The sequence below is a fragment of the Hordeum vulgare genome, chromosome 3H, assembly GCF_904849725.1.
Source record: "Hordeum vulgare subsp. vulgare chromosome 3H, MorexV3_pseudomolecules_assembly, whole genome shotgun sequence".
In the NCBI taxonomy this organism is placed as follows: Eukaryota; Viridiplantae; Streptophyta; class Magnoliopsida; order Poales; family Poaceae; genus Hordeum; species Hordeum vulgare.
This window is the reverse complement of record NC_058520.1, coordinates 95,304,120-95,317,950: the sequence shown is the minus strand read 5'-3', so window position 1 is coordinate 95,317,950 and position 13,831 is coordinate 95,304,120. Positions and strand designations below refer to the sequence as shown.

At 44.0% G+C, this 13,831-nt stretch overlaps 1 protein-coding gene across 1 annotated transcript; it reads left to right on the top strand.

The window, feature by feature from the left end:
• Positions 1-3,180: 3,180 nt before the first annotated feature.
• Positions 3,181-9,362, top strand: LOC123443112 (probable serine/threonine-protein kinase At1g54610). The gene is made up of 8 exons (XM_045119373.1): positions 3,181-3,658; positions 4,911-5,195; positions 5,354-5,671; positions 5,771-5,998; positions 6,642-6,742; positions 7,717-7,819; positions 8,112-8,552; positions 8,895-9,362. The coding sequence occupies exons 1-8, from the start codon at positions 3,326-3,328 to the stop codon at positions 9,138-9,140; spliced, it is 2,055 nt and encodes a 684-aa protein (XP_044975308.1). The 5' UTR covers positions 3,181-3,325; the 3' UTR covers positions 9,141-9,362.
• The last annotated feature ends 4,469 nt before the right edge of the window (positions 9,363-13,831 follow it).

The following is a 13,831-nucleotide window of genomic DNA, read 5'->3' as shown; positions in this document are numbered from 1 at the left end:
GGTGGCCATTTCATCATCCCGGCGGAGGCCATGACGAGGAGGGAGTAGTTCACCCTCCGTGATGAGGGTATGTACTAGTAGATATGTGTTCAATCTCTCTCTCTCTCTCTCTCTCTCTCTCTCTCTCTCGTGTTCTTGAGATGGAACGATCTTGATGTATCACGGGCCTTGTTAATATAGTTCGATCATATGATGTTATTCCCTTGCTACCTTGTTGTGATGAATTGAATCTTTCCCTTTAAGATCTCATTATGTTGGATTGAATATTTTGGTTTGAGAATATTTGATGTATGTCTTGCATGCGGATAACCGTAGTGACATTGGGGTATTCAAGTGATTCACCCGATATATGTTATGACATCAACTTGCGGATTCTAGTGACCTTAGGGATCTATGCATAGTGGTTGATTGCATGTTTTCATATTATGTTCTCCGATGGAAATCTTGGGGTGCTCCTTGAACTTCTTTGTGTTGGATTGAATATGATAGATCTGAATTTGTTTGATGCATGTCGCATAATTTACCCACAGATACTTGAGGTGGCATTGGAGTATCTAGGTAACACTAGGGTTGATTGATATGTATCATGAGTGTTATTCTAGCGCGAACTCTAGGGCTGTTTGTGACAGTTATAGGAATAGCTCAAAAGATTGAACATAAAGAATAACTTTGAGGTGGTTCAACTACCTACACCAATTTCATCTTATTGTTCTCCGCTAGATAGAAACTTTGGAGTGATTCTTTGTTGCACGTTGAGGGATGATCATATGATTTTATCATGTTAGCATTGTTGAGAGATTGCACCAGTGAAAGTATGAACCCTAGGCCTTTTTAGCAAGCATTTATACAACGTTTTGCTCGCTATTTTACACTTGCTACCTTGTTGTTTTATATTTTCAGATTACAAAAACCTATATCTATCATCCATATTGCACTTGTATCACCATCTCTTCACCGAACTAGTGCACTTATACAATTTACCATTATATTGGGTGTGTTGAGGACACAAAAAATTTCTTGTATTTGATTGGAGGATTGTTTGAGAGAGACCATCTTCATCCTACACCTCCCACGGATTGATAAACCTTAGGTTATCCACTTGAGGAAAAAATGCTATTGTCCTATGAAACTCTCCGCTTGAAGGCCCAACATAGTCTACAAGAATAAAGTTATGTAGTAGACATCATACTACTACTGGGATTGTAGCTCAACAACTCTACAAACATACGGCAGCGGTAGGAGGAGAGGTAGTTCCGCCTAAGTGGTACTACCGCTCACAAGAGCGATACTACCGCTTATAGGTGGTAGTACCTCGTCCTACTGTCGCCTTAAGTTTGCTGAGAGGTCCTAGACCAGAACAAGGAGCGGTAGTGGCGTGGTAGTACCATGTGGTACTATCGCTTGGGAGCAGTACTATTATCCCGTACCGTCGGCCAAAATCAGCTCAGTCCGACACGAAAAGTCGAGACTCCAACGTGAGCGGTACCGAGTGTTGCACTAGGTGGAGCTACTATCGCCCAAGGGCGGTAGTAGCACCACCGAGAGCGGTACTACCGCTTGGCTTCTTCTGGAGCAGAACAACGGCAAGGTTGGAACAACTCCATTGAAGCGGAAAATGAACAAATATACAAATGGAAGGGTACGTGTTGATTTCACCCAAACCTTTCCGATGCAGATGCCCTCTTAATAGTACGGTTCTCCTACGACTCAATTCCACTAAAAATGAAACGCAGGAAAATAACCGTCTTCACTATAATCCATCGAGGGGTCATAATCGTCTTGTGCCATAGGTAGAATTCTCTGAAAGGCTTAATGCACACGATTAATCCACAAAAGAACTGTCATCAATCACTAAAACCATCAAGGAAAAAAATGTCCTAACAAATTTTGGCTTTCATTTGGGATAACTGACACTTTAGGAATAATGTGACCTTTGGGGATGAAAAATGCTTCAATTTGAGCGTTATGTCCTTGACAATCTTTGAGCATATTTAAGTGGGGGCATCGAGGGAAACTATTCATTCATGGTTGGATAAAGGTAAACGGGTTGTTGACTAGGTGAGTTTCACTATGTGCGATTTATCACGTTCATCCTTGGATAAGCAATATGTTGGAATGATTAAGATTAATGTTGATGCGAGCTTTGTAGCGAAGGAAGGTTTTGCTAGCGTACGCGTCGTGGCTAGAGATCATAAAGGAAAGGTTGTTTTATCTTCGTGGATTTCCGTCTAGTTTGTTCAAGTGTGGAAGAAGCAGAATTCTTTGGACGGGTCTATATGTTGTGTTGGTCATGCATAATCCTATCATTCCGGAGATTTGATTGGTTTGTTGTAATTTTTTTGCATGGTGATAGACATGTCGATGATCATTGATTTGAAGAGAGGCTTTTCACCTTATTCAACAATTCTCTTTGGTGAAAATTAATTTGGATGCCAACATAGTTGTTGATGAGATTGCAAAATTTTGTTCAAATTTTAGGTCGGATGGGTTGTTGGTTAGGGGACAATTGTGTAATGAACTACTATATGCCTTTTTTTCTTTCTCAATATATGGTGTGATCTTCAAAAACAAATTTAAAAGCGTCATCAAGATATATATATATAAATAAAATAGTAAACATTACTTTTTAACACTCTAGCTAAAAAAACTAGCCATTGTCGACAAATTATACTCATTGTTTTTTTGCATGAAAAACCAAAATCATAGATCCAAACTCCTTCTATATGACAAACCTTAAAAAAACAAATTTTAAAACCTTTTTAATGTGTATATACGTTTTGCGTGTTGGAGTATCAACGTTCACAATGCTAAATAAATCTTGTTAGATTCATTATGAAATGTAATTTTACAGTATACATATAAAGTATTCTCGATGTTTTTTGTAATATAAATTTAATCATAGTTTGCAAATTTTGGCTTGACATAAATCTAATACGTGAAGTAAAAAAGATAGGAGGGAGTACTAGTAAATACACAATCTTAGAGGCCTACCCAAGAAAAGCTCCCAAAGAAGCAATCAAAGGATCATGACATCATGGTCCACCCTCAGGGAAAACCCAAAATTACAAACCAGTCCCTCTCCTCTCCTGTCTCGTCTCGCCGTCTTCTTCACCCGGCCGTTGCTAGTGAGTCTCTCACTACTCGCCCGCCTCCACTCCCAGGGTCCATCCACCCCCTCGCCCACTCCCACTCCCACTCCAAACCCTAACCGCACTCCTCCGCAATTCGCTGGGACCCCGAGATCCGCTCCCCCGCATGCCGTGACTGCCCCGGCGGCGCGGCAGGCCGGGCCGAGTGACCCGCGTGGCCCCCCGGCGCAGCCACCATGGGCTGCGTGTGCGGCCGCCCCGCGGCCATCGACGACGGCCGGTGCGGCCAGACACCTCCGCCGGCGGGGAAGCTCTCGGCTGCGGGAGTGGCCGTGCTGAGGAGGGAGGAGGAGGCTCGGAAGCAGGCGAGGGCACGGGATGAGGCGCTCGAGAGGAGGCGGGCGGCCGCGATGGCCATGGCGGCGTGCCAGGTGAGGAGCCCGGTGCCGAGGGCGTTGGAGGCGGAGCAGGTGGCGGCCGGGTGGCCGCCGTGGCTCGCCTCCGTCGCCGCCGAGGCCGTGCGCGGCTGGGTGCCGCGCCGCGCCGAGTCCTTCGAGAAGCTCGACAAGGTCACGCTCTCTTCGTTTCTCCGCTGCCTGCTTCGCATTTTGCTTGTGGCTTTGGTCTCTCTGCTTCGGGACATCAGAAGTTCAGAACAGTAAAAAATGGAAAAATTGTCCTGCAATTGTTGCCTCTCCTTTTCTTCCGGATTCCTGTTACTACAAGACGAGGAAATATGGCCAGCCATTTCCCTTCTCTATTCTTTCTTCATCGCTCTAGTGGATGCTTGGGATTTGCAAAATTGTTCTGTAACTGGGGGAATTTGCCTTTTTTTTTACTGGTAACTGGTAGCTGGGGACGACTGGTAACAGTAAAATTCTGTTGTGAGTGGAGGATTCCTTTTATCTTTGATGAGAAAATGTGGTAGCCTTGTCTTTCTTTTGGACTTGTTTTGTTAGTCTCAGTGGACCATGGAACCTGGAAATATGAGACATTACTACTGCCAATCTCTGCCATTAATGGGGCAATCCTTTCTTCTCGGGGGCTAGTTTGGACAGGCAAAAAGTAGACCCAATCTCTTTAGGTTCACATGGATCTTAGTTTAGTTCCATTCCCATCTAAAGGAATTACGCTTATTCCCCTCCACCCAGCAGCCCTTATTAGAAATATGACACAAGGTTCGAGAGTAAGGTGTCTACTTTTCAGCTACATATTGCTGCCCTACGGAAGACCAAAATGGGCAGTGCTAATGCCTAATAGTGGGATCGTGCTTTTCACGTTGTATGGAATTTCCTTAGATGGCCGGATTTGGTGGAGGTATTTCGTCTTCCATGCTGTTGATACGTTAGGTCTGCAGTATTGCTTTATAAAAGGTTAGTAAGTACTCCCTCCGTTTCTAAATATAAGACCTTTTAGAGATTGCACTATAGACTACATAGTACATACCAAGCAAATGGGTGAATCTATATTTAAAAGATGTCTAGATACATCCGTATGTAGTTCATAGTGTAATCTCTAAAAAGTCTTATACTCCGTATATAGGAACGGAGGGAGTAACAGGTTAAAAGCAGTGCATTATTTTTCTAACACAAATTTTATGCTGTAATGAACGAACCTGTAAACGGTTTCACCAGTGAAATCGGGTAGAAGTCCCTTTTCTTTAAAAAGATGCTGTAACTTGGTGTACATAGATGCTTGCTGTACTAAGTTGTCAGTTTCCGCATATACATATCACTTGGTTTAAGTTATATTTAAATATTGTGTTCAATCATTGCTCTTTTTTCCATTATCTAACAAAAAGTACTGTTCTTTTGTATTCAGATTGGTCAGGGAACATACAGTAATGTCTACAGAGCTCGTGATCTTGAAAAACAGAAGATTGTTGCTCTAAAGAAAGTACGCTTTGATAATTTGGAGCCCGAGAGTGTGAAATTCATGGCCAGGGAAATCCTCATTTTGCGACGGCTTGATCATCCAAATATTATTAAGCTGGAGGGTCTAGTAACCTCAAGGATGTCCTGTAGCTTATATCTTGTTTTTGAGTACATGGAGCACGACCTAGCTGGCCTAGCTTCTTTTCCTGGACTAAAATTGACCGAGCCTCAGGTACATGGTATTCCGATGCAGGGGTGATTAGTGCATTCCTCACTCAATATTTCAAAAAAAGTCATGTTATGCAATAATTTATAACTCCTTAATTCACATGCAGCATTTACTTCACATATGATTCGAACATTTAGCTAATAAGCACGATTTCTTTACAGGTTAAATGTTACATGCAACAGCTACTCCGTGGCCTTGAGCATTGTCATAGTCGTCACATTCTGCACCGCGATATTAAGGGTTCCAATCTCTTGATTGATAACCGAGGCATACTGAAGATAGCTGATTTTGGCTTAGCAAGTTTCTTTGATCCTGAACAAAGACACCCTTTGACTAGTCGTGTGGTCACACTTTGGTATAGACCACCAGAACTTCTGCTTGGTGCCACAAATTATGGTGTTGCAGTAGATCTGTGGAGTACCGGCTGCATTCTTGCTGAGCTATATGCTGGCAAGCCTATCATGCCCGGTAGAACAGAGGTATGCTATCAAACTCTTTCCTTACTCGAAGCAAGTGCAACAAGATAGTGTTCTCAATTTTGTCATAAAACCAACTTGTGTACACTATTCTTTCTGCAGGTTGAGCAGTTGCATAAAATATTTAAACTTTGTGGTTCGCCATCAGAGGACTATTGGAGGAAGTCTAAACTTCCCCATGCGACCATTTTTAAGCCGCAGCATCCATATGCAAGGCGTGTTACTGACACATTTAAAGACTTTCCTTCACCTGCTCTAGCATTAGTAGATGTTCTTCTTTCAGTAGACCCAGCCGATCGACGGACGGCGTCTTCTGCGTTGCAAAGTGAGGTATTTACTTTCCTTCTACTTTTCTCCAGTGCCAGGAGACAATTTTGTTTGGTTATTTCGGACGTACATATTTTATTTGATCAAGTACATCAAGCCACATCAAGCCATTTGGTTTCCCAACTTACTTTTGCCCCGTAAAATATTGTATTGGACTAGTGATTGAAGCTTGAACCATTGAATGTAGCAAAGCCTAACCATTTCAACCTTACTTTTTGTTCCTTGGATAGATCAGCTTGGTTCTGATTGGATTTTAACATTTTATGTTTAACAGTTCGTCCAAGTTAGTTGCACTGTCTAAGACAGTAATGAAGAGCTCCTCCTACTTATTTTATGTTGTCTTTGAGAGTCACCATTTTCTACTTAGTTGCACTTTCTAGATTTTTTTTAGTTGGGTTCAATTGTTTGGATCAAGGACAATAGTTATAAACATATGGTGCTACCAATTTCTGTGGCCTACTTGATGTGTATCAGTGTATGTCTTTGTTGGAAAATGGTGTGGCTTGCAAACTGGAGCCAGCTAAAAAAAAGTCACTTTAATTATCGAGTTGAATGTGTAAATGCTACCCTATGTACCATCCATGGTTTTGTTTTGTTTTTATTAGTTTGGAAATTTAACAATGTATTTATAATTATGTTTTTGCAGTTTTTTACAACAAAACCATATGCTTGCAATCCTTCAAGTTTGCCAAGATATCCCCCCAGCAAAGAGTATGATGCAAAACGCCGAGAGGAGGAAGGCCGAAGGTACTCTCAACCAATTTATTCTCTTGAACTGAGAACATTCTCGGATCAAGGTTCTGCTGACCTGATGTCATTCTTATTTTATTTTCATATAGAACTTGAAACACGGTTTTGCAATGAAATAAGGCTGTTTATTCACACTGAGCAAGTTGCGCTAGCATCTTCATTACCTCATTGAGTGCCTAACTTGTGGTAGCCCATACTCCAAAAGCCCATATATTTGCTTGGTTATGAACATGAACTTACCTACCTGTACAGTTTGTTGGAAAGAAAGCCATTGAATGCCACCGGATAACTCCATAGTTCTACCTGCAACCAGATAACCACATTCTCCTTCTAGGCCCCCATTTTCTTTCCTCTAAGCCATCGCTGTTGCCATTATGTCCTAACGGCATTTATTTGTGGACAAGTGGAACACAATGGAGAAATAGTCATGGCCATTGAATGAAGAGTTTGAAATCTGATGCCATGGAATGAATAAGCACTTATGCGGGAGCATATCATGCAACTGATAGTTATTATTTTCCTTTTTTTGCGGGGAACAGATTGTTGTTCTATCATTTCATTACCATAATAGACTTTCATTCCACTTGTGAAATCTAGAGTATAGTTACTGTAATACTGTGTCTGCCCAATACACATGCTTTGAAAATTGGCTGGAAGTTAAATGAATAGTGTAGATTTGGTTAAATGGAGCGTGTATTCCGTTGCCGTCATTCTTTTATTCACTTCTCTAAATACACACTGGGATCTTCTACACCTACCTGTAAAAACTAGGTATATTGTCCATTTTGTATGCATTCTTTTAGACTTGTACACCTTCATGACCCATTTCGTATTTTTTATCTTCCATTGCCAACGGTTTGTTGTCTGCTTCATATTTGTTTTAATAGTTTGAACTTTAGTGAAAAAGAAATAAGCTTGTGTCACGAATCAATAATGTTTTTAATCTCATGCTTATTTATGCCTTTCTCTAGGCAAGGTACTGCTGGAGGAAAGCAACATCCTGAAAGAAGAACTAGAGAGTCAAAAGCAGTCCCTGCACCTGATGCAAATGCAGAACTAGTATCATCTTTGCAGGTATAACCAACACTTGTATTGATATCTTACTGAATATATAGTCTTGTTCGTCTTTAGCTTGTTGAGGTATATTCACTGTTATTAGTGTTCTTTGAAATTATGTTTCCACTCATAACCGTAAATAATGCTATATGTGATCATTCCTTGTATATATAAGCTACCCACCTTTCTCACAAGCATGTTGTATGAAGTCTTAAACACACCAAACACGCATGCTCAGTGCATTTTCCTCTAGATTTTTAACATCCCTTTTATCTTGGAATGCCTAAATTCATGCTGTTTTCATTTTCAGAAGAGGCAAGCCCAAGCCAATACCAAGAGCAGGAGTGAGATGTTCAATCCTTGCAAGGAAGACTCCGCATCTGGATTTCCAATTGAACCACCCAGTTCAACTCACATCATTGAATTATCCGGAGACTCCAAACACGTCTACCCAACGAGAACCTTCCATTCTGGGCCTTTAGTGAACCCGTCAAAGACTGGAACAAGCAAACACGGAGAACATCATGTACGTGCCGTTGCGGATCCCCGGGATTTTCCTGTGGCTGTATCAGCAAAACCAGATACGCGTCCGGATGACAGCAATGGGTTTACTCAAGCTGAAGCATTTGCTCATGGACGGAGGCTGTCTGAATCTATTAACGGGCACTTCAGTGGTAGCGGGAAGTACGACCAAGTATTCCACCAGAAAGATGATAAGAGCGCCGGCCGGGTGGATGGAGGAGGAGCTATTGTAAGTAACCCCCAAACATGTGCCCACCACGTAAAGTTTTCTTATGCCGTTTCATCCATTTCTATTGCATGGTTCCTTCAAATATCATACAGTACTATGTTGCACCTGTTGAAATCGAAATATCGTCACTTGTTACTTGTTAGGATATATATAATTGTGTGTAATCCAGCAAGTTGTTGAGAAGTTTACAGTGCACGATCATAATGCATACATAGTATAAACAAATTAGGAGGGTACTGTATCCATTCATGCATGAGAAATTTCAGGCAACAACATATTGTGCTTGATTATTACAGTTGTAGCAAGAAAGAAAACTGAGCTCTCCGTGGCGTTTGACGGCAGGGCTACGGATCGAAAGGCAACAAGATCCACCATTCGGGGCCGCTGACCTCCTGCCCTTCGGGCAACGTTGACGAGATGCTCAAGGAGAACGACCGGCAGATCCAGGAGGTTTTCCGGCGAACCCGGGTGGAGAAGTCGAGGGTGAGGAGGGCCCATGGGCACGGCGTGGAGGCCGGGCTAAGAGACTTGGGCGCTGTCCCGGTCTTCCCTTCCAGCCGCTCCAGCTACCGGGCCGCGCCCCAGTGATAGTAACCTGGACGGTGTAGGCTGGCAGTGTAAGTTGATATAGCTTAGAGGTTTTCATTGCGTCTTCTCCCCCCTTATTAATTCCCGGGGGATACACAGCATATTCTGTACAGGAAAGACTCGGCCGTGTAATATTTGCCTGTAGGAATTACCACGGAGGGGAGTTGAGGGGAGGGAGAAGGCGATTTGTTTAATTGCGAGGTAATTTGGGTGTTGTTGAAAGGGCTGATCATCTGGCAGGTCTCCGTGTTTCAGTTTCAGGTTGGTCGGACCGTTTCACTCGTTCAGTGTTACTGTGTTAGTGAAACTAGAAACCGACCTGTTACTGCGACGGCAAGAGCCGGGGGTCTCGGGTGTCAGCAGTTTGCTTCTGGATCACGGTTTGATGATGAGGCAGTCAACGTGACTTTACCTTGTTGTACTACTTGATTTTCTGACAAAACCACCATCACGGAGCATTGCAGCCTGTATGGCACCGGCCGACCTGGCGATCGACACAGACTCCACTCCACACACACGGTAGGGAAGAGAGCGCCGGTCATGGTCACACTGAATCCTTTGACGCTGACCTCACCGTAGACAGCCATCAACGAGGTGAACATCACGGGCCGGCCGTAGATGGCGAGTGGCACTGGTTTACCTGGAAAGCGACGGCTGTCTACTCGCAGAGACGTGTCGAGTCATCTGGATGTCAGGACACAAATATTAGCTTGAGTGTCCTCGATCAAAGACGAAGGATAGGGATAACGAGCGAGCAAGCAAGGAAGAAGAGAGCGCACGTCCGTTTCATGCGTCCAGGTGCTTCTGGCCTTGTGCGCAGTCACATGGTCAGTGATCAATCGACTTTTTACCTGCCTTTCTGAAAGTTGTCCTGTATTGCCAATGATCCATATGAAGACGAGTGGCCACTCGCCGGAACCAATCGGAAAGTGCTACCCGAAGAAACGAAAGAAAAGAAAAGGTTGGCGCCCTGCTGACTGAGTTGAACGTCTCGTCGCCGTCTTGCCGTGCACGGTGCACGAGACGGGCGGATTCTTCCCTCCCTCCTTCCTTCCTTCCCCTGCGACAGACGACGGTGACATCCAGCGATGGATCGATTGATCAGCCAGCCACGCCTCCGTCTCCGTGCCAAAGCAAGCACGTACTACGTACTACGTAGAACAAATCAAGCTTAGCTGCGTCGACGAGGGGTCAGGCAGTGACCCCGCGAAAAAAAATTAGAAAGCTCATCTGAGATGTCGCCAGCAGCCGTACCGCGCGAGCAGCAACAGGGAGCACGTTAAAGGCTCACACGTGATCACACTGCTCCGCGAAAATGTCTTTGGATGGCTTGGCAAGCGACAGGCAGAGCCATGCATCGTCGTCGCCCGTCAGGCACACCATCTTGTCAAGCTCAAGGACTGAAACGCGAATTGAAGGCCGGTTAGTTAGTGCGTAGCCGGTGTAGATCCATGAATCGCCAATTATTGGCTCGTTTGTGCGTGCGCTCTGATCACTCAAGTCCCCAGCCAAACAGGGAAATCCCCAACTACTAGCCTGAATCGTTCTTTAATCACGCCAAAACGATCGAGTCATAGCGCTAGTGCAGCGGGTCATTTGAAAAAGAAAAACCCCTAGTGCAGCGGGCGCTACATTTCGCAACAGAAGCCAGTTTTTATAAATTATTAAAACGAGTTTACATTTGATCAATAGAGCATCACTAGGTTTTTATTGATTGTGGAGAGACCCATCTCTCAATAGGTTACAAAAGATACGGTAGAGATATTACAGGAGGATGGAGAGATAGATAATTCTAACTTAAACAACCTTCTGTTACAGACTTGGCGCACAGGCCATACCCAACCTATGGAACATGTTTAACGTCGCCCCTTAATCACAACTGCACTAAGTTGCGATTATGCCTAAATGCTTCAAAACTTCTTGTAGGTAGAGCTTTTGTAAATCCATCCGCCGGATGATCCTTTGAATGATTAAATCTGATTTCTAATTTTTTGTTTGCAACTCCTTTTCTTACAAAGTAAAAATCTATTTTAATGTGCTTTGTCCCCACATGAAAAACTGGGTTAGGAGAAAGATATGTTGCCCCAAGGTTATCACACCAATCCTCAATCCCTTTAGCATAGTCTGAAGCCAAATAACTTCAGCTGTTGCATTTGTTAGCGCCTTATATTCCGCTTCTGTACTGGACCTGGATACCGTTGCCTGTTTCTTTGCACACCATGAAATTAGATTAGGTCCATAAAAGATAGCAAACCCTTCAATGGACCTTCTATCATTTACGCACCCAACCCAATCCACATCATAGAATGCACTAATAAGACTAGATGATGATTTTCTAAACGTGAGGCCAACTGTCAATGTGTTCTTCACATACCTTATAATCCTATTGGCTGCTGCCCAATGAGATGTGGTAGGAGCATGAAGGAATTGACATACTTTGTTTAATGCAAAAGAGATATCAGGCCGAGTAAGAGTCAAGTACTGAAGACCACCAACTATACTTCTGTAAGTGGTGATGTCCTCCTGATCTAGGAGTTGTCCTTCTGTCAAGGAAATAGGTTCTGAGCTTGAGAGTGGTGTTGGTGAAGCTTTGCAGTTTTCCATGCCAATCCTGTTTAACAACTCAGTTGCATATTTAGCTTGTGATAAAGGAAAACCATAACTATTTTGCTTGACCTCAATGCCCAAAAAGAAATGCAGATCTCCCAAATCCTTAAGGGCAAATTCAGAACCTAAATTCTTAAGTAACTTTGTCACTGCCTCATTTGATGAACTAGTAACGATAATATCATCAACTTATATGAGAACAAACATGGATATTTGTGACTTAGTGAAAATAAACAATGATGTGTCAGTTTGGATGGAACAAAACCAAGTGACTGAAGCTTCATACTGGAGTACCATGCTCTCGGGGCTTGTTTCAAACCATATAATGCCTTATCAAGCTTGCAAACATGGAACGGTTTGTTATTATCTTCAAAACTAGGAGGTTGTTTCATGTATACATCCTCTTCCAAAACACCATGAAGAAACGCGTTCTGTACCTCCAGCTGTCTTAGAATCCATCCCCTGGAAACGACAATGGACAAGACAAGACGAATGGTTGCAGCTTTAGCAACATGATTAAATGTGTCCCCATAATCCAACCCATACCTTTGCTTGAAACCCTTTGCCACAAGTCTTGCCTTGTAACAGTCAATAGTGCCATCTGACTTTCTTTTGATGCAGTATACCCACTTACAGTCAATCAGATTTCTTCCTTGATGACGAGGAACAAGGTGACAAGTTTTATTTTTCTGTAATGCAACACATTCATCATTCGTAGCTGTTTTGCACTTATCATCACCAAGTGCATCCATGAGGTTCCTCGGTTCACCTGCCATACAAGATAAACCATATTTGGAGAAATTTTTGTAATTCATACGGGTTGTAACTCCCTTTTGTAGCCGAGTCCGAGGTGGTGATGGAGGAGGAGCATGCATAGAAGATCCTGCCGGGGTAGGCACAGACAAATCTGCATCAGGTGCTGTTGTTGGGGAACGTCGCACGGGAAACAAAAAATTTCCTACGCGCACGAAGACCTATCATGGTGATGTCCATCTACGAGGGGGATTTCAGATCTACGTACCCTTGTAGATCGCACAACAGAAGCATTAATAAACGCGGTTGATGTAGTGGAACGTCCTCACGTCCCTCGATCCGCCCCACGAACCGTCCCAAGAACCGTCCCGCGATCCGTCCCACGATCCACTCCGATCTAGTGCCGAACGGACGGCACCTCCGCGTTCAGCACACGTACAGCTCGATGATGATCTCAGCCTTCTTGATCCAGCAAGAGAGGCGGAGAGGTAGATGAGTTCTCCCGCAGCGTGACGACGCTCGGGAGGTTGGTGGTGATCTAATCTCAGCAGGGCTTCGCCCGAGCTCCGCAGAAACGCGATCTAGAGGAAAAACCGTGGAGGTATGTGGTCGGGCTGCCGTGGCAAAGTTATCTCAAATCAGCCCTAAAACCTCCGTATATATAGGTGGGAGGGGAGGGGCCTTGCCTTGGGGCACAAGAGGCCCCAAGGGATTCGGCCGAAGGGGGGGAGGAGGATTCCTCCTCCAATCCTAGTCCAACTAGGATTGGGAGGTGGAGTCCTTCCCTTCCTTCCCACTTCCCTTTTTTTTCTTTTCTCTTTGATTTTCTTATCTCCTGCGCAGGGGCCTCTCTGGGCTTGCCCACCAGCCCACTAAGGGCTGGTGCGGCACCCCTAAGGCCTATGGGCTTCCCCGGGGTGGGCTGCCCCCCGGTGAACATCCGGAACCCATTCGTCATTCCCGGTAATTCCGAAAACCTTCCGGTAATCAAATGAGGTCATCCTATGTATCAATCTTCGTCTCCGGACCATTCTGGAAACCCTCGTGACGTCCGTGATCTCATCCAGGACTCCGAACAACAACATTCGGTAAACAACCATATAACTCAAATACGCATAAAACAACGTCGAACCTTAAGTGTGCAGACCCTGCGGGTTCGAGAACTATGTAGACATGACCCGAGGGACTCCTCGGTCAATATCCAATAGCGGGACCTGGATGCCCATATTGGATCCTACATATTCTACGAAGATCTTATCGTTTGAACCTCAGTGCGAAGGATTCATATAATCCCATATGTCATTTCCTTTGTCCTTCGGTATGTTACTTGC

Coding starts and splice junctions, on each gene's coding strand:
- LOC123443112 (XM_045119373.1), top strand. CDS start 3,326: ATGGGCTGCGTGTGCGGCCGCCCCGCGGCCATCGACGACGGCCGGTGC. Junction 7,820..8,111: donor AACTAGTATCATCTTTGCAG/GTATAACCAACA, acceptor TTTCATTTTCAG/AAGAGGCAAGCCCAAGCCAA. Junction 8,553..8,894: donor TGGATGGAGGAGGAGCTATT/GTAAGTAACCCC, acceptor GTTTGACGGCAG/GGCTACGGATCGAAAGGCAA.